The sequence below is a fragment of the Salmo salar genome, chromosome ssa07 (assembly GCF_905237065.1).
Source record: "Salmo salar chromosome ssa07, Ssal_v3.1, whole genome shotgun sequence".
NCBI classification, from domain to species: domain Eukaryota; kingdom Metazoa; phylum Chordata; class Actinopteri; order Salmoniformes; family Salmonidae; genus Salmo; species Salmo salar.
The window spans coordinates 50,727,520-50,746,559 of record NC_059448.1 but is presented as its reverse complement, the minus strand read 5'-3'; the positions used below and the strand labels follow the sequence as shown (position 1 = coordinate 50,746,559).

The window sequence follows — 19,040 nt, the reverse complement described above, 5'->3', positions numbered from 1 at the left end:
TGATATGTCAGCCAATGAGCATTCAGGGTTCAAACCACCCAGTTTATAATTAAAGTTAGTGCAAGGAAAAGGTAGTGCATAAGGGAAGTACCAAAACACCTTGTTTATAGGGGAGGCGCATGCAAGCAGATGGGGACATTGGCTAGGATGGAAGAATTATATAGTAAAAAATGCAAAAGAGTGAATGTAAACCTAGGAAAAAACACACTACCATCCCCTGTGCCCAATAAAAAACACACACACACAACCCTCCCCAAAGCAAAATAAAAAAGTTTGACAACCCCTGCCCCGTAAATTACGATCTGTCCCTAATGTAAAATGATTGAACAAGCTCCACTGGGAAACGAAAGCTATTACTATTCTCCCCATGGCGTCCAGCAGCGTAAATGGTAAGGCGCATTAAATATGAACTGATTAGATTATTTTCTTACAATGTTTTATTTTTGTTTTATTCCCTTCCCTTTATGTTTCATATCAAGCGGTATGATGCGTGAATTGTTGTTGTTTCGTGTCAGACTGACGGCTTTGATTCAATAGGTTCTAGCCAACTTGACAACACGTTAAAGTTAATTTAGGCGTTTTATATAAAACTCACGTTTCTATGTTTACTTTGTTCTCAGGTATAGTCTTCATGGTAAAGTTACTATAATAGTAGGATTTTGTTTCTAGGGAGTTCTAACATGCTTTCACTTTCATTTCGGTAATTCATAACAATGTCCTATAATGCTCAGGATAGACAAACTGGTAGACTAAAAACAAGGAAGCCATGCCTATACGAAGCTAGCCATGGATTACAGGCAACATCCGCATTGAGCTAAAGGGTAGAGCTGCCGCTTTCAAGAAGCGGGACTCTAACCCATAAGCTTATAAGAAATCCCGCTATGCCCTCCGACGAACCATCAAACAGGCAAAGCATCAATACAGGACTAAGATCGAATCATACGGATCGTCGGTTAATGGCAGGGCTTGCAAACCATTACAGACTACAAAGGGAAGCACAGCCAAGAGCTGCCCAGTGACATGAGCCTACCAGACAAGCTAAACTACTTCTATGCTCACTTCGATTCAAATAACACTGAAACATGCATGAGAGCACCAGCTGTTCCGGAAGACTGTGTGATCACGCTCTCCACAGCCGATGTGAGTAAGACCTTTAAACAGGTAAGGCATACACAGTGTAGGACACAGGGGAAAGGTAGCTAGTTAGCCTGGCTAACTGGCTAGTAAGCTAGTAATGACAACGCACATAATTATCTTACAGAGTTCTCCCCCCGACAGCATGTAACATACAATGAGTATACAAAACATTAGGAACACCTTCCTAATATTAAGTTGGATGCCTTTTTGTCCTCGGAACAGCCTCAATTCGTCGGGGCATGGACTCTACAAGGTGTCAAAAGCGTTCTACAGGGATGCTGGCCCATGTGACTCCAATGCTTCCCACAGTTGTGTCAAGTTGGCTGGATGTCCTTTGGGTGGTGGCGTGAAAAACCCAGCAGCGTTGCTGTTCTTAACAGACTCAAACCGGTGCGCTTGGCACCCTGTTCAAAGGCACACATACACAATCCATGTCTCAGTCGTCTCGAGGCTTAAAAATCATTCTTTAACCTGTCTCCTCCCCTTCATCTACACTAATTGAAGTGGATTTAAAGATGCACTATGCCGAAATTGCTCTGCCATTTCCTGGTTGCTAAAATTAGAATAGCTTATGTGACTAAACAAGGAAGTATAGTGTAGAGAACCATTGTACCATCTAAACCACTGTGAAATATATTTTCCATGACCCAAAATATTGTATTTTCAGCTGTTTGAAGCTGGTGTACAAAACCGAAAGTAAAAAAAATAAATCACTTAAGAACGGGGAAGCATAGAAATAGTGCACATAGAACATATCTACCGCTTCTTAGACTGGCTTTCAATGCGAATGACAGAACAATAACACACATTTCTATGTGAATTTGGTCAGGTCCCCAAAAAAGTTACTTATTGTAGCTTTAACAGGTGACATCAATAAGAAATCACAGCTTTCACCTGGATTCACCTGGACAGTTTATGTCATGGAAAAGGCAGGTTTTCCTAGTGTTTTGTACACTCAGTGTACATCACATTGAAAATATTCACTCATATTATGCACACACAAATACAGCTGAAACATGGAGCAACTTGTAACTTGTCTTCTGAGAATTCACAAATTGTCCACTTGTGTTCACCGCAACTCACTGGCTGGAATCCATTGACAGCACCATTACTGGTACTGAAATCTATAGTATGGGGAGGAGAGTTGTTAGAATTCAGGCTAAGTCATGTTGCAATTCTCCTAATTTCCACAAGGGGCCTGCATTTTACATGTAGCTCCTATTTTTGTGGTTTACTTTTAACAATGGAAAATTATTCATTTGTATGATGTGCCTTTCTGATTTATATTATACAAAAAAACAAAGTAATCCATATAAAATAACAAAACTGGTACCAATTAACAAATAATAAAATATTAAATGTATTGTGTAAGTGAACTGCTACTGTGTTTTTACATAGCATTTTTTACGGTACAAAATACTTAAAATATTTCCCAGTCGTAAAAAAAATTCCCCACAATGCAATGTAATTTACAGTAACCTACTCTATTCAGCATTTACAGTTTGTTGCTGTTGATTATACATTTATTTACTGTGACAATTACAGGATTTTTTTTACAGTGTACAAAACACAATTTGATATCACACTGGTCCAATATCACACTGTAATCACAGCTTCTCTTCTATTTCCTATTGTTCTATTCTATTCTATTGTATTTCTATTCTATTTTCCCTGTCCAGACCCAAGTCAAGGGAGCAGCTACCGGGAGGACATCAGCTGCTCTGAGAGTAACTCTGAGAGCAGTGCTACAGAAGAGGAATCAGACAGTGATGCAGCAGGACCCAGGCAGAGGCACACGTCATCTACCTCAGCCCAGTGTCAGCAGGTCAGAACTAAGCCCCTAAAAATATCAAGCATCCTATTTTTTTGTCGTTTCGATCTGGGGCTCAAATGAAACCTTTTGCGTAAAAAATAAATCAAATAGCCTGTACAAATGAACTGTTCAACTTTACAAACGTCACCCAATATAATTCCTTCTAAAAATAAAAGTGTGAACAATATGATATCATATAATATGGTAATTTAGCGGATGGTTTTACCCTAACCCTTATTCTAACATATATAAAAAATAATAATTTCCTCAATCTACAAATAATACCCATAATGACAAAGCAAAAACCGGTTTTTAGACATTTTTGCAAATGTATAAAACATTTCAAATATGAAATATGACATCTACGTAAGTATTCAGATCCTTTACTCAGTAGTTTGTTGAAGAACGTTTGGCAGCGATTACAGCATTGAGTCTTCTTGGGTATGACGCTACAAGCTTGGCACACCTATATTTGGGGAGTTTCTCCCATAATTTTCTGCAGATCGTCTCAAGCTATGTCAGGTTGGATGGGGAGCATTGTTGCACAGCTATTTTAGGCCTCCAGAGATGTTCGATCGGGTTCAAGTCCGGGCTCTGGCTGGGCCGCTCAAGGACATTGAGACTTGTCCCGAAGACACTCCTGCGTTGTCTTGGCTGTGTGCTTAGGGTCGTTGTCCTGTTGGAAGGTAAACCTTCGCCCCAGTCTGAGGTCCTGAGCGCTCTGGAGCAGGTTGTCATCAAGGTTCTTTCTGTACTTTGCTCCATTCATCTTTTCCTCAATCCTGACTAGTCTCCCAGTCTCTGCCGCTGAAAAACATCCCCACAGCATGATGCTGGCACCACGCTTCACCGTAGGGATGGTGCCAGGTTTCCTCCTGACGTGACGCTTGGCATTCAGGCAAAAAAGTTCAATCTTGTTTATATCAGACCATAGAATCTTGTTTCTCATAGTCTGAGAGTCTTTAGGTACCTTTTGGCAAACTCCCAGCGGGCTTCATGTGCCTTTTACTGAGGAGTGGCTTCCGTCTGGCCTCTCTACCATAAAGGCCTGATTGGTGAGTGCTACAGAGATGGTTGTCCTTCTGTAAGGTTCTCTTATCTTCTTCCTAACCAAGGCCCTTCTCCCCCGATTGCTCAGTTTGGCTATGCCGGCCAGCTCTAGGAAGAGTCTTGGTGGTTCCAAACTTCTTACATTTAAGAATAATGGAGTCCACTGTGTTCTTGTGGATCTTCAATGCTGCAGAAATGTTTTGGTACACTTCCCCAGATCTGTGCCTCGACACAATCCTTTCTCTGAGCTCTACGGACAATTCCTTTGACCTCATGGCTTGGTTTTTGCTCTGACATGCCCTGTCAACTGTGGGACTTTATATAGACAGGTGTGTGCCTTTCCATATAATGTCCAATCAATTGAATTTACCACAGGTGGACTCCAATCAAGTTGTAGAAACATCTTAAGGATGATCAATGGAAACAGGATGCACCTGAGCTCAATTTCAAGTCTCATAGCAAAGGGTCTGAATACTTATGTAAATTGGTTATTGGTTAAATGCGGAATTTCAACTGAATACATTTGGTTGGACAACTGACTAGGTATCCCCCTTTCCCTTATTTCTGTTTTTTATTTGTAATACATTTGCAAAAGTTTCTACAAACCTGTTTTCGCTTTGTCATTATGAGATATTGTGTGTCGATCGCTGAGGGATTTTTTTAAAATTCTATTTTATAATAAGGCTGTAACGTAACAAAATCAAGGGTTCTAAATACTTTCTGAAGGCACTGCATATTCTGTGTAATTCATGCGCTCATATCTATTTCAGTTTGATTGATTATATTATATTTGATCAGGATCAGGAAGAGCCTTGCCGGTACTACAACAGTGGTTGCTGCCGGGATGGGAAAAGATGCCACTACCGACACGTCTGCAAATATGCCCTGAGAGGCAACCGTCGCTATGGAGCCAAGTGTCTCCTCAAGCACCCCAGCTCCTCCTCTGACAGGAATGGAGGTGGTGGGAGGAGGGACAGGAGGAGGTCTTCATCTGGAGGTAGAGGAGGAGGTGGGAGAGAAAGGAAGTGGTCATCTGGAGAGAGAGGAGGAGGTGGGAGAGAAAGGAGGTGGTCTTCATCTGGAGGGAGAGGAGGAGGTGGGAGAGAAAGGAGGTGGTCTTCATCTGGAGGGAGAGGAGGAGGTGGGAGAGAAAGGAGGAGGTCCTCATCTGGAGGGAGAGGAGGAGGTGGGAGAGAAAGGAGGAGGTCCTCATCTGGAGGGAGAGGAGGAGGTGGGAGAGAAAGGAGGAGGTCTTCATCTGGAGGGAGAGGAGGAGACCGGGCCAGGGAAAGGTCTTCATCTAGAGGTGAGACGTGCACTAGGCTGTAATACGGTCAGGGAGGGAGGGAGTCGACAAGTTTGCTTCAATTCAATCCATAAAGCTTGAAACGTTTAGAAATGTTAATTGACCAAGAGTGAAAATGGACAATGGCCAAATCAAGCTAATATGTTTGTGACCATGAACAGAGATATTTATGTATGCAATGAATGAGCGTGTTGGGAGCGTAATTTACCTGTTTTCATTTTGTGCCTCCCTGTCAGAGGCTCAGCGTGTCTTTAGCGGGCCCTACAAATGGCAGTTGGAAGATGGACATAGCTGGAAGGACATAGCCAACGATCACATTTTGGAGGCACAGTACTCCCAACCCAACAATAAGGGGATCAATATCTACAACACCCCCTTCGGGTAAGAAGAGGAAGTAGACCTGATGGTATTAGTGTAGTTCAGAGCCAGATAGGCCTACATACATTGTCTTTATATACTATATATATACTGCTCAAAAAAATAAAGGGAACACTTAAACAACACATCCTAGATCTGAATGAAAGAAATAATCTTATTAAATACTTTTTTCTTTACATAGTTGAATGTGCTGACAACAAAATCACACAAAAATAATCAATGGAAATCCAATTTATCAACCCATGGAGGTCTGGATTTGGAGTCACACTCAAAATTAAAGTGGAAAACCACACTACAGGCTGATCCAACTTTGATGTAATGTCCTTAAAACAAGTCAAAATGAGGCTCAGTAGTGTGTGTGGCCTCCACGTGCCTGTATGACCTCCCTACAACGCCTGGGCATGCTCCTGATGAGGTGGCGGATGGTCTCCTGAGGGATCTCCTCCCAGACCTGGACTAAAGCATCTCGGTACCTAATGGCAGTCAGGCTACCTCTGGCGAGCACATGGAGGGCTGTGCGGCCCCCCAAAGAAATGCCACCCCACACCATGACTGACCCACCGCCAAACCGGTCATGCTGGAGGATGTTGCTGGCAGCAGAACGTTCTCCACGGCGTCTCCAGACTCTGTCACGTCTGTCACATGTGCTCAGTGTGAACCTGCTTTCATCTGTGAAGAGGTACAGGGCGCCAGTGGCGAATTTGCCAATCTTGGTGTTCTCTGGCAAATGCCAAACGTCCTGCACGGTGTTGGGCTGTAAGCACAACCCCCACCTGTGGACGTCGGGCCCTCATACCACCCTCATGGAGTCTGTTTCTGACCGTTTGAGTAGACACATGCACATTTGTGGCCTGCTGGAGGTCATTTTGCAGGGCTCAGGCAGTGCTTCTCATGCTCGTCCTTGCACAAAGGCGGAGGTAGCGGTCCTGCTGCTGGGTTGTTGCCCTCCTACGGCCTCCTCCACGTCTCCTGATGTACTGGCCTGTCTACTGGTAGCGCCTCCATGCTCTGGACACTACGCTGACAGACACAGCAAACCTTCTTGCCACAGCTCGCATTGATATGCCATCCTGGATGAGCTGCACTACCTGAGCCACTTGTGTGGGTTGTAGACTCCGTCTCATGCTACCACTAGAGTGAAAGCACCGCCAGCATTCAAAAGTGACCAAAACATCAGCCAGGAAGCATAGGAACTGAGAAGTGGTCTGTGGTCCCCACCTGCAGAACCACTCCTTTATTGGGGGTGTCTTGCTAATTGCCTATAATTTCCACCTGTTGTCTATTCCATTTGCACAACAGCATGTGACATTTATTGTCAATCAGTGTTGCTTCCTAAGTGGACAGTTTGATTTCACAGAAGTGTGATTGACTTGGAGTTACATTGTGTTGTTTAAGTGTTCCCTTTATTTTTTTGAGCAGTGTATATATATATATATAGGACTTGTGAGGCATCTGTTTCTCAAACTAGACACTCTAATGTACTTGTCCTCTTGCTCAGTTGTGCACCGGGGCCTCCCACTCCTCTTTCTATTCTGGTTAGGGCCAGTTTGTGCTGTTCTGTGAAGGGAGTAGTGCACAGCGTTGTACGAGATCTTCAGTTTCTTGGCAATTTCTCACATGGAATAGCCTTCATTTCTCAGAACAAGAATACACTGATGAGTTTCAGAAGAAAGTTCTTTGTTTCTGGCCATTTTGAGCATGTAATCGAACCCACAAATGCTGATGCTCCAGATACTCAACTAGTCTAATGAAGGCCAGTTTTATTGCTTCTTTGATCAGGACAACAGTTTTCAGCTGTACTAACATAATTGCAAAAGGGTTTTCTAATGATCAATTAGCCTTTTTAAAATGATACACTTGGATTAGCTAACACAACGTGCCATTGGAACACAGGAGTGATGGTTGCTGATAATGGGCCTCTGTATACCTATGTAGATATTCCATTAAAAATAAGCCATTTCCAGCTACAATAGTCATTTACAACATTAACAATGTCTACAATGTATTTCTGATCAATTTGATGTTATTTTAATGGACAAAAAATGTGCTTTTCTATCAAAAACAAGGACATTTCTAAGTGACCCCAAACTTTTGAACGGTGGTGTATATGGTTTTGGTTTGGTTGACTGATCAAAATTCTTTCAAGGACTTTGAAAGAATACTTTTGGTAATTGAGACTCACTCTCCCTCCCTCCCTCCCTCTGTCCGTCCGTCTCTCTTTCTCTCTCTCTGTAGAGCAGTGTGTATTGATTTCAAGGCGATGAGAGTCCGCGGTAAGAAGAATCTGAGGGTGAGGCGTTTGGATGGTCAGCAGACAGACTGGATCTGGTTCTACTCAACTAGCAAAGGCTGGACCAAATATGGAGAAAAGGTACAGCAGAACACAAGGCAACAACCCCAAGTGTACCGTTATCTTTAGAAGCAGAACTTAGGAACATGCCAGGGTTGAGGTCAATTCCATTTCAATTCAGTCAATTCAGGAAGTAAACTGAACCATGGAAACCTCTTCTGGAACTCTGGAATCCTCTTCTCCAGTCTTAATTCAGCTTAGAAACATAATATCATATGACATGTAATGCTATTGAGAGAAAAAGTGTCACAGAAACTATTATTGAGTGACAGAAAGAGTGTTTGTTTTTTCTCTCAGGATTCCAAGGGAAACCCAGGCCCCATCCAGAGTTCTGAGATCGAGAAGAAATTCCAAGGCAACCATAACGGTTCTCTTACGTTCAACATCGGCTCCGATATCTTCGAGATCCAATTCAGACGTGAGTCAGACTGAAAGAAACCTTAGACAAACACTATTACTACTACAACTACTACTATTACTACTACAACTACTACTATTACTACTACAACTACTACTATTACTACTACTATTGCTACTACTATTACTACTACTAGTATTATTACTGCTACTATTACTACTACTACTATTACTATTACTACTCTTACTATTAAACAGTTTTAGAAACTTTAGGGTGTTTTCTATCCATATATAATAAGTATATGCATGTCCTAGCTTCTGAGTTTGATTAGTAGGCCGTTGAAAATGGGAACGAATTTTTTTCAAAATGCGCTGTGGCGCCCCCTATCCTAGGGTATCCTCAAGAGGTTAAATATATCCACATAATTTCCCTGCCTCATGATGCCATCTATTTTGTGAAATGCACCAGTCCCTCCTTCAGCAAAGCACCCCCACAACATGATGCTGCCAACCCCGTGCTTCACGGTTGGGATGGTGTTCTTCGGCTTGCAAGCCTCCCCCTTTTTCCTCCAAACATAACGATGGTCATTATGACCAAACAGTTATATTTTTCTTTCATCAGACCAGAGGACATTTCTCCAAACATTACGATCTTTGTCTCCGTGTGCAGTTGCAAACAGTAGTCTGGCTTTTTTATGGCGGATTTGGAGCAGTGGCTTCTTTCTTACTGAGCGGCCTTTCAGGTTATGTCGATATAGGACTCGTTTTACTGTGGATATTGATACTTTAGTACCTGTTTTCTCCAGCATCTTCACAAGGTCCTTTGCTGTTGTTCTGGGATTGATTTGCACTTTTCGCACCAAAGTACGTTAATCTCTAGGAGACAGAACGTGTCTCCTTCCTGAGCGATATGACGGCTACATGGTCCCATGGTGTTTATACTTGCGTACTTTTGTTTGTACAGATGAACGTGATACCTTCAGGTGTTTGGAAATTGCTCCCAAGGATGAACCAGACTTGTGGAGGTCTACAATTCTTTTTCTGAGGTCTTGGATGATTTCTTTTGATTTTCCCATGATGTCAAGCAAAGAGGCACTGAGTTTGAAGCTAGGCTTTGAAATACATTCACAGGTACACCTCCAATTGACTCAAATGATGTCAATTAGCCTATCAGAAGCTTCTAAAGCCATGACATCATGTTCTGGAATTTTCTAAGCTGTTTAAAGGCACAGTCAACTTAGTGTATGTACACTTCTGACTCACTGGAATGGTGATACAGTGAATTTTAAGTGAAATAATCTGTCTGTAAACAATTGTTGGAAAAATGTATTGTGTCATGCACAAAGTAGATGTCCTAACCGACTTGCCCAAACTATAGTTTGTCAACAAGAAGTTTGTGGAGTGGTTGAAAAACTAGTTTTAATGACTCCAACCTAAGTGTATGTAAACTTCCGACTTCAACTGTATATATATAAATACACATATATACACCGCCTGTTATAGAGCTCCTGGATGTACTGGACCGTACGCGCTAACGGATCCATGTCCTTCACTTGTTGATGCCAAGCGGTTGCCAGTCTGACTCACTCAAAACAGAAAGACTCAACGTAACTGGGAAAGTGAAAGTATGTGAATAAACATTTTCTGCGTTGCTTATTCATTTCTCTGTTCATTATGTGTTTGTGTGTTTGTCAGAAATGAGACAGGTGGGCGGCAAGAGGAAGAGGAAAGTTGTCCGTCGTCCAAATTACCAACCACCTCAAAGCGGAAATCTGTAAGTTCAAACACAATCGAACGGATTGCCCCTTTAGGAGAAGACATTGACTGTGCCGTAGATAAAACCCTCATTATTTGAATGTGCTGATTTGAATGTGTTGATATTATACTTGAGATAAACGAAACGGTCTCTCTGATTGAACAGAATTGGTCGAGTGACGTCTGCTTTCCAGAGAGTGAAGATGTCCCCAGTGGGCCAGAGTGAATCTCCAGAGTGGCAGTTTGGAGGGAAAAGTGGGCGCTGGCACACTTTCAAAGACAGTGCTGACATTGAACACCAGTACCAGCAGGACTTCAATGGATCCATGTCCTACACTGTCAACGGACAGGCCTACAAGCTGGACTTCTCAGGTAGGAGGCCTCAAGATGTGTAGCCTTGCAGATGATGTGTAACTCATGTTAGAGGAGAGAGAACTTCAGTGGGATCTCTTTTGGAGGTCATCATTCTTATAGTAGGTCTTAATCAATTAGATTTTCTAGAAAAGGAATGGCAATATGTATTTAGGCCTTGTCTGAAGCATTCTCTAAATGTCTCTGTCTTTTGCAGCCATGAAGCAAACCAACCAGTCTACAAGGGTGATGCGCAACATCAGGCGTGTCAAGAGAGCATGATGAACAACGCAACACTCCAACATCATCATTGCCTGTTTATTTTAGGGGAAGTAGAATTGTTGGGTTGCCATTGTTTACATACAAGAGCCATTAGCTCACTAACGAAATACATGCCTATTGCAGAAAAGGACTACAGATATTGGATATACTCCTGTATACACTGTGTATGAAACAACATACACAATAACAAACTGTTTACCTTTTTCTTTGTGTTTTTTTTTTGTCCTGCAAAAGTAAAGTGCAGTATGTGCAAATTTGGTAAAAAAGATTTGATCTGTTGCAATGGCCTGGTGTAATATGTGATAATAAGGCATTTAGTTTCCTGACAAGAACAACCCAGTCATTCAGAATATATCATGAAGTACCAGAAATTGCTGTACGTCTGGACAGAAAAAGACTTTGAAGTGAGATTTTTCTGTTAATTATTTTAAGCAGATATTGCACTTTGCCTTTGTAGGGTATACATATATGAGGAATGCTGTAGCAGACTGCCATGATCAAGTAACTGGGACATTTAGTTAGATAACATTTGTGTGCATGATGTTGAGATGTAGGTCATACCTTTTATCTCAGGTGTTGTTCGAAAAGACGGGAATATTCAAAGCCTTCGTTAAATAAGTCTTAATATTTTAATTTAATCATTTATTTGAATCAAGGGTCATAGCCAATGATGTATATACACATCATTGGTCATCTAGCTTGTGTTCATTTCTAACATGGCTGTTCAGAATAAACAGCCCACTGACTGCCTTGTACTTTACCCCTAGATGAGTTACAATTTTATTGCTGCAATAAATTCTCAGAAGAACTGTGAGTAAACAAATTCTGTTTCGAACAGTTGAACAGTTTGACTTTTAGCAATGATGAATTGATTATGTTTTATGAAAAGCAATGCAATACAATCTACAGTAATGTGGTAGTAACAATGTTGGAATAACACTGCGTTAAAAAAAAAAAATGTAATCTTTATTTTAACAGGGAAAACAGACTGAGACCTGGATCTCTTTTACGGCTGTGCCCTGTGTAAACATGTTGACATGTACAGTTTTAGGCATACAGACAAGAACATTTCAAACATACAAAACAAAGACACAATTCAACAGAAACAATCACAGACATCATATTGATCCTCCATAACATTTTTAAAATGGGCAAGGGACACCAGAGTGTCTAACTTAAGTTGGATCTGCAGTTTGTTCCATAAATAAGGCGCAAAGGAACTAAAGGCAGTCCTACCCAACTCTGTGGAGACCGCAGGAGTCTCTAATGTAATCCACATCTGTGATCTGGTTTTAAAATTTGTCTATCTAGTGGAAATTAATGATGATATATATGGAGGTAGTTTTAAAAGAAGCGCTTTATAAATAAACAAGAGAGCATGTTGCTCTCGCCTCACAGATAGAGAGGCCCAACCCACATGTTGATATAGGATACAGTGATGAGTTTTGTAACTATCACCCGTGATAAACCTGAGTGCACAATGGTAAATAGCATCCAGTGGTTTTAATGTGTTTGCCGATGCATGCATATAGATAATATCACCATAATCTAAAACGGACATAAAAGTAGCCTGCACAATTTGTTTTCTATTTACAAAGGACAGACAAGCCCTGTTTCTGTAAAGGAACCCTATCTTGAATTTGAGCTTTTTTCCCAATTCAGTAACATGTTTTTTAAAAGAAACCTATCATCTAACCATATCCCTAAATATTTATATGCAGAGACCTGTTTGATTTGAGTACCATCCAAGCTAGTGATTACAAAAGTGTTTCTAACTGAGAGTTTAGACCTAGAAAAAAACATGACATTTGTTTTCTTAGCGTTTAAAACAAGTTTAAGCTGTAAAAGAGACCCCTGTAGTATCCTAAAATCAGACTCCAACTGCATTAAAGCTTGGTCCGCTGTTGGAGCAATAGAGTACATCACTGTGTCATCTGCATATAAATGGAATTTACAATATTTGACATCATCACCAATGTTGTTTATATAAAGTGAGAACAATAGTGGGCCAATTATTGAACCCTGAGGCACCCCTTTAAGTAACCTCCCTTATGTAATGGCAGAACAAAAGCTGCTTTCCACACCTTAGGGATAATTCCTGTGCTTAATGTTAGATTAAAAATGTGTGTCACTGAACCAGCAATGATAGGTGCAGCACACTTAAGTAAGAACGGGTCTAAATTGTCAGCGCCTAAGAATTTCTTAGTATCAATGGCACACAGGGCAGCTAGAACCTCTGCTTCGGTTATTTTCTGGAAACTAAAAACAGGGTTACCATTTTTCAGAGTAACGGTTGAAAAGCAAGACGAAAAATCAACTAACTGGCCAGTGCCACAATGGCCACTTTTCCTTTCAAATAAAAAACCAGCAGAGATGAAATGCTTATTAAAAGCATCACAAATATCATTTTTTTCACTTAGGATACAGGAATCTGAGGTAATTTGCTTAGGAAGGTACCTTTAATATGATTGAAAGCTTAAACTGCCGTATTGTTACTGTACACAATGAATAAAGACAAAAACAGTGTATGTTTCCATGAAATAAGGTTTTGATTAAAAGCAGAATAAAATCTGAAATGTTTGAATGCTTTTATTTTGTGTTCTGGTAGTTTCCATGATTGTTCTTGGTTCTACTAACTCTGCGTTTCACCAACCCTTTGTTCATCTTTATTTATCTTTCTCCAATCTGAAAGAGTTATGTTTTATGCGAAACAGAGCCGCGCCCGTCATGCCCAAGAAATGAAAGTGAAAGCAATACAGAAGAAATAGAAAGTCATGACTGATGTGTAAAGACGAATGAAACTTCCACTCTATATTTTCAACTAAAAGTAAGACGTGTTTTTTATATACAACCATTTGATTATTATATTTAAATAACTAGCCTTTCAAATAACTTTCCTATACATGATTTAATACGCATTTAATCTTTTGGGAGGTTTTTTGTGCTAAAGCATGCAAGTCGGCCCGTCATTGCCTAGATTATTTTTAACTTTGTTATAATGAGTACGTTTAATGTCTGTTATTTACAGTGTCATTACGTGGGTTTGGCAACAGTTCTCTGGTAAGTTTACGAGCATTGCAGGTCAACATTTCTCAGTTGCATTATTGTTTGCATTGTCAATAACACACCAACAAAACACTTTATTGTCAAATGCCTAATGCTGATGTTACAGCTGACTACTTGAGCAATAAATCGGCCATAGCAGAAAATCAAGTATTTAACAATGAATAAGAGCCCAAAGACCTGCCGGTATATCATTCTGTAGATGTACATTATTTATAGGAAATAGTTTCAGACTTGTTTATTACCGGTCTAATCCTTATTGAAGGAATATGAGGAGGAGGAGGAGGAGGAGGAAGAGAACTATGAGCAGAGCACATCTAGTCAGACTGCCTCAGGTAAGTTAAAGGTAAAGAACTACAGAAACTGACCTTAGATCAGTGCAAAGGGGGCAACTTCAACAGATGATGCACAATTGCTATAGCTATTCCTATTTCGACAGCCAGGGGGAGCCACTTTGAGTGGCAGCTGTATGAAGGACTGAGATGGCTTAGTATCGGCAATGACCATGTGATCGAGACCCACTACTGCCAGCCTGGGGCCAAAGGAATGAACATCTACCCATCACACATGGGGTCAGTCTACAGTAGCCGTTTAGTGGCAATTTCTATTATACAAGCTGCATCTCAATAGTCTTGAATAGTGTTCATTCCTTGTCCCCTTTCCTTGATAGATAATATTGGTTCATGTAAGTGAACAGGAGAGGAAGCATTTTTAGAGAATTAAGACTCAAACCTAGGATCCGATTATGTATTTGTTATATGTTATACAATAGTTCAGTAACCTAAGTTCTGACTGTTTTTGAACAAACAGGTGGATTGTGAATGTAGTCTTTCTGCTCTGTGTATTCTAGGCAGGTCTATATAGATTTTGATCAGATTGAGGCTCAAAATGCTGCCATGGGTGTACGGCGACTCACGTTCCTACCTCAGGGTCAAAGTGAAGACATCGGGTGGTACTTCAAAGACAATCTGATATGGCGTGAATACGGTTCTTTGGTGAGTGAATCTGAAAGTTTCCAAATGGTCCTACAATACAACGTTTTAAATTGGAATTAAATAAAACAGAATTTCTCCCTTCATATTTCATTTCTCTCTCTCTCTTTCTGCCCCCCCCCTCTCCCGACCCCAGGGTCCAGATCAGGGCTCGTCCTCAGTCAGTAGTGGTGATGTGGAACAACAGTACATCCTCAGACCTCAGGGGACCTTCCACTTCACTGTGGGGAGCAACAGCTACACGTTAGACTTCACAGGTAGACTCCACACAGGGCCGTATTCAGTAGGTCATGCTGTAGCAAAACGTTTCGAAACGTGCAGAAAAACAACAAAAGTGTTTCTTATTATAAATTCATATAATCCCTCCCAATGATGTACTATTTTACCCCTTATCCCACCACATACAGTGTGATGTGACAGAGAAAGTAGCCAGTAGCATAAAGAGGGAACACCGGGGTTGAGATCTGGCATTTGGGGTTTGATTCAATCCATAGCGTGGAAGATCTGCGCTTTAGCACGATTAACATTTAAAGGCAATGTTACCACGTTTGCGGAGACTGCATTCACATAAACGCTGCATATTTTGGCTCAATTGTAAATTACCTTTAAATGTCAACTGCACTACAAGGCAGGTCTTCTGCACTATGGATTGAATTGATCAGTTGCTACATCACCTTTTGAACTTAATGATATGTATCTATTAACTCTTGAAGAATATAACTTATAAATGCCTTATGAGCTTAGTTCAACTGTCATACCCCCATCAGAACCCAAAATACAAGCTTGTTTTACTCCAGTGTTTGCAAATGTAAACAAACATTTATTAGCCTCAAAACATGGTGAAAACTATACTTTTGATATCATGGATGGTCAGTCCTTACAATCATAGCTCTATGAATTTGAGATTGGTTACATTTCTCCAGCTTCCTCCCTTACCTTTTTACCAAAACAGGGGCATGAAGAACGATTTGTTATTGTTTCAACTGCTGATTGCCGCTTTAAGCTTATTTTTTGTTGTTGTAGAGCAATCGACAATACTTTGCATATCCTGCCAGACAGCATTTTCCCGTACAGTACAAAGGTTTCTCTTTCTCTTCAGCTATGACACAGACCAATTCAGCCACCCGGGTACAGAGAAAAGTCCGGCGGCGTCCAAAGTTCAACTCCGTCGTCTCAGGGAATGGCAGGTATGAGGTTTTCATCCACAGCCTTATTCCATTTAGACCCCTAGCCTCTTCCCCTAGGACCTATGATGAACAGCAGGTATTTTGGCCCCTAGCCTCTTCCCCTAGGACCTATGATGAACAGCAGGTATTTTGGCCCCTAGCCTCTTCCCCTAGGACCTACGGTGAACAGCAGGTATTTTGGCCCCTAGCCTCTTCCCCTAGGGCCTACGGTGAACAGCAGGTATTTTGGCCCCTAGCCTCTTCCCCTAGGACCTACGGTGAACAGCATGTATTTTGGCCCCTAGCCTCTTCCCCTAGGATCTACGGTGAACAGCAGGTATTTTGGCCCCTAGCCTCTTCCCCTAGGATCTACGGTGAATAGCAGGTATTTTGGCCCCTAGCCTCTTCCTCTAGGACCTACGGTGAACAGCATTTATTATGCTGCCTCATCTATATACACCGTTAAGTGCCTGCCTCAATTTAACCTGTGTGATGGTTATGTTGCCAAAGTTATTTGAATGGGAACGTTCCAGGTCAACTTCATTGCATTCGTTGTATTGCATCATCGGCTGAGCACTCAGGCAGCTGTATTATATGATGTGTTTAGCTGATTATTTAAACCTATCCAGGCGTTGTGAGATCTGGCCGCCATCTGCAATGTAGTCAGCCTGGAATGCAGACTTTCTGTATACAAACTGGCCTATAGGAATCTTGTAGGTGTTATTCAATATAAATCTTCATCAGAAAAAGTTAGAAACACCAAAACAAAATAGCCACAACATAATAATAGAATTAAATATACATTATTTATAACAAAAAATTCCAGCTTCTCTCTAGTGTGATTGGTTTCCCCTTTGACCTCAACTCAGTGTCAAGATAACTTTCCTGACATATGTAAGTGTGATCATCTATAGTTTCACACCTAGTTTCTTGTCACAGCAGCACTGAAGTATAAATTCACTATTTCTTTGCAGCGTATCCATTGCCCAATCAGCCCCCACCGCAATTGCCTCACCACCTCCCTCTGCTGGCTACACCTGGGAATTCATGGGCGAGGAGGGAGTGTGGATAGAATACCAGACTCCAGTGAGTGGGACATTATTTGATTCCTTGAACCCTTGAAAATAGCACACTACATGACAGATTGTATATTGTATATGCCCTCATTAAGGTGAGAAAGACAGTCATGGTATAGCAGCACATAATATGTGGCTATTTCCAGAGTTGCTCACTGGACAGTGCTGGGATTGAGAGACGCTACCAGAAGAACCCTAACGGACAGATACGCTTCAAAGCTGGGAGATATTCCTACACCCTCGACTTCTCAGGTCAGACTGACTTAAATACTGGTGTAACGTAACGTGACCTGTCTAGGAACACTCCTGAAGTGTCCTGTGTCTCTTCCAGGCATGTGTCAGACCAACGTTCGCGTCGGGACCAAAAGAATTGTGAGGAGAACTCAATGTGAAGCTCAACAAACAAGCAGGTATGGACAATACAGGCTGGGAACCTAGAGCAAGGAGTTTTACTGACCAAAGTCTTGTCCCTATAGGTTAGGGCCAAGGGTTTTTCCTGGTCTGGTCATGTAGTCAGGAAGATGTCCTGGCCATTAGTCAAGGCCTTTCAGACCCGCTAGATAGAACCCATGTGTAACAACTGTACAATGTGACAAATAATGAAAACCTCAATGTCTAATTCCCATCCTCCTCTCACAGTGGAGGTATGGGTTTACAGTCCCGTTGGCAGTTTCAAGACGTGGACGGAAGCTGGAAAGACTTTGCCAAAGTAAGATGAAGCGTTTTACTGCTCTCCCTCATCAGACTCCATAAGAGTAGTCTTCATATTACTACATTAAAAACACATGACCGAGCAGTGTGTGTTGACTTAATCCTGTAGAGAAGCGGCACCTGCAGTGTATCTAGCCAGGACATTGAAGCCCAGTACCAGCAGAACCCAAATGGAACTATGAACTTCACTACCAGGAAATTCAGCTATCACCTGGACTTCTCCGGTAAATATATCATCTTCTCAGAACAAGTGCCTATACCAGGGGTGTCAAACTCATTCCATGGAGGGCCTAGTGTCCGCTGGTTTTTCCTTGTAATGAAGACCTAAACAACCAGGTGAGGGGAGTTCCTTTCTAATCAATGACCTTAATTCATCAATCAAGTACAAGGGAGGATCGAAAACCCGCCGAGACTCGGCCCCTCCGTGGAATGAGTTTGACAAGTGCGGTTGGTTGAAGGTTGAGGAATAGTTTAATTGATTTGATGAATCCAAACTCCAAACCAAGCGTTTCCTGTGTTGGAGAACATTATTGTCATGACCTAACAGTTGTTTGATTTGTCTTTCGCAGCACTGACCCAAAGAAACCTGTCCACTCAGACCACCCGATCTGTTCGACGCCTGAACTAATCACTGCCCACCACACTGTCCTCTGTCAGGGGCGAAGTGCAATACCCTGGCAGTGGAGGCTGGTGGGAGGAGCTATAGGAGGACAGGCTCATTGTAATGGCTGGAATGGAATAAATGGAACGGCATCAAACACAAACACATGGAAACGTTTGACTCCGTTTCTTTTATTCCATTCCAGCCATTAATGAGCCCGTCCTCCTATAGCTTCTCACACCAGCCTCCACTGTACCCTGGGTGTATCTCAATTGTCTAAAGTGGCTTCCTCTCAACTCCATTTCTTCATGTGCACAGTGAAGATGAAGTCACTGTCCGGTACTGAGATGGGACCCCTTCCATTCCACTTCCTCCTAAAAATGAAACTTGTTTACATATGTATTCATGTCTGTTATTTTTTCGACATTGTGCATATACTTAAAAAACAATACTATTATTAGAAAAGTAGCTTCTGACAATCTGCACAATACTTTTTTTTAAATGTGAACTGGGAAAAGAACCCCATCACTGCCAATGGTACAAAAGGAACAAGCCTTTTGAGCATGCTAGCATGTACATTTTCATTGTCTTTAGTTTGAATAAAGGTGATTTTCAAGTATCTACCAATTGAGGCCATCGTATTCCAGAACTC

General features: G+C 41.5%; 2 protein-coding genes across 3 annotated transcripts; both read left to right on the top strand.

The window, feature by feature from the left end:
• Positions 1-252: 252 nt before the first annotated feature.
• LOC106609031 (uncharacterized) lies at positions 253-11,587 on the top strand. Of its 2 annotated transcripts, none has more exons than XM_045722218.1 (9): positions 253-389; positions 2,817-2,962; positions 4,799-5,306; positions 5,543-5,687; positions 7,920-8,055; positions 8,332-8,452; positions 10,087-10,165; positions 10,313-10,518; positions 10,715-11,587. In XM_045722218.1, exons 1-9 carry the CDS (start codon positions 368-370, stop codon positions 10,777-10,779), a joined length of 1,428 nt encoding a protein of 475 aa, XP_045578174.1. In that variant the 5' UTR covers positions 253-367; the 3' UTR covers positions 10,780-11,587. The 2 variants fall into 2 exon arrangements, with proteins under 2 accessions (XP_045578174.1, XP_045578173.1); XM_045722217.1 differs by lacking the exon at positions 253-389 and adding an exon at positions 1,068-1,140.
• Positions 11,588-13,463: 1,876 nt separating this feature from the next.
• On the top strand, positions 13,464-19,020 carry LOC106609042 (uncharacterized). The gene is made up of 13 exons (XM_014207384.2): positions 13,464-13,606; positions 13,808-13,839; positions 14,108-14,177; positions 14,282-14,414; positions 14,693-14,837; positions 14,971-15,091; positions 15,934-16,021; positions 16,975-17,086; positions 17,223-17,328; positions 17,408-17,486; positions 17,716-17,785; positions 17,897-18,011; positions 18,357-19,020. Coding segments are annotated over exons 1-13 (1,131 nt in total). The 5' UTR covers positions 13,464-13,605; the 3' UTR covers positions 18,416-19,020.
• The last annotated feature ends 20 nt before the right edge of the window (positions 19,021-19,040 follow it).

Bases quoted from the DNA above. Each gene is read 5' to 3' on its own strand.
- LOC106609031 (XM_045722217.1), top strand. From the start codon at position 1,083: ATGCATGAGAGCACCAGCTGTTCCGGAAGACTGTGTGATCACGCTCTC. The intron at 2,963-4,798 runs GTCAGAACTAAG...ATATTTGATCAG, and splicing joins CCTCAGCCCAGTGTCAGCAG to GATCAGGAAGAGCCTTGCCG. The intron at 10,166-10,312 runs GTAAGTTCAAAC...CTGATTGAACAG, and splicing joins CCACCTCAAAGCGGAAATCT to AATTGGTCGAGTGACGTCTG.
- LOC106609042 (XM_014207384.2), top strand. The intron at 16,022-16,974 runs GTATGAGGTTTT...ATTTCTTTGCAG, and splicing joins GTCGTCTCAGGGAATGGCAG to CGTATCCATTGCCCAATCAG. The intron at 17,786-17,896 runs GTAAGATGAAGC...TTAATCCTGTAG, and splicing joins GCTGGAAAGACTTTGCCAAA to AGAAGCGGCACCTGCAGTGT.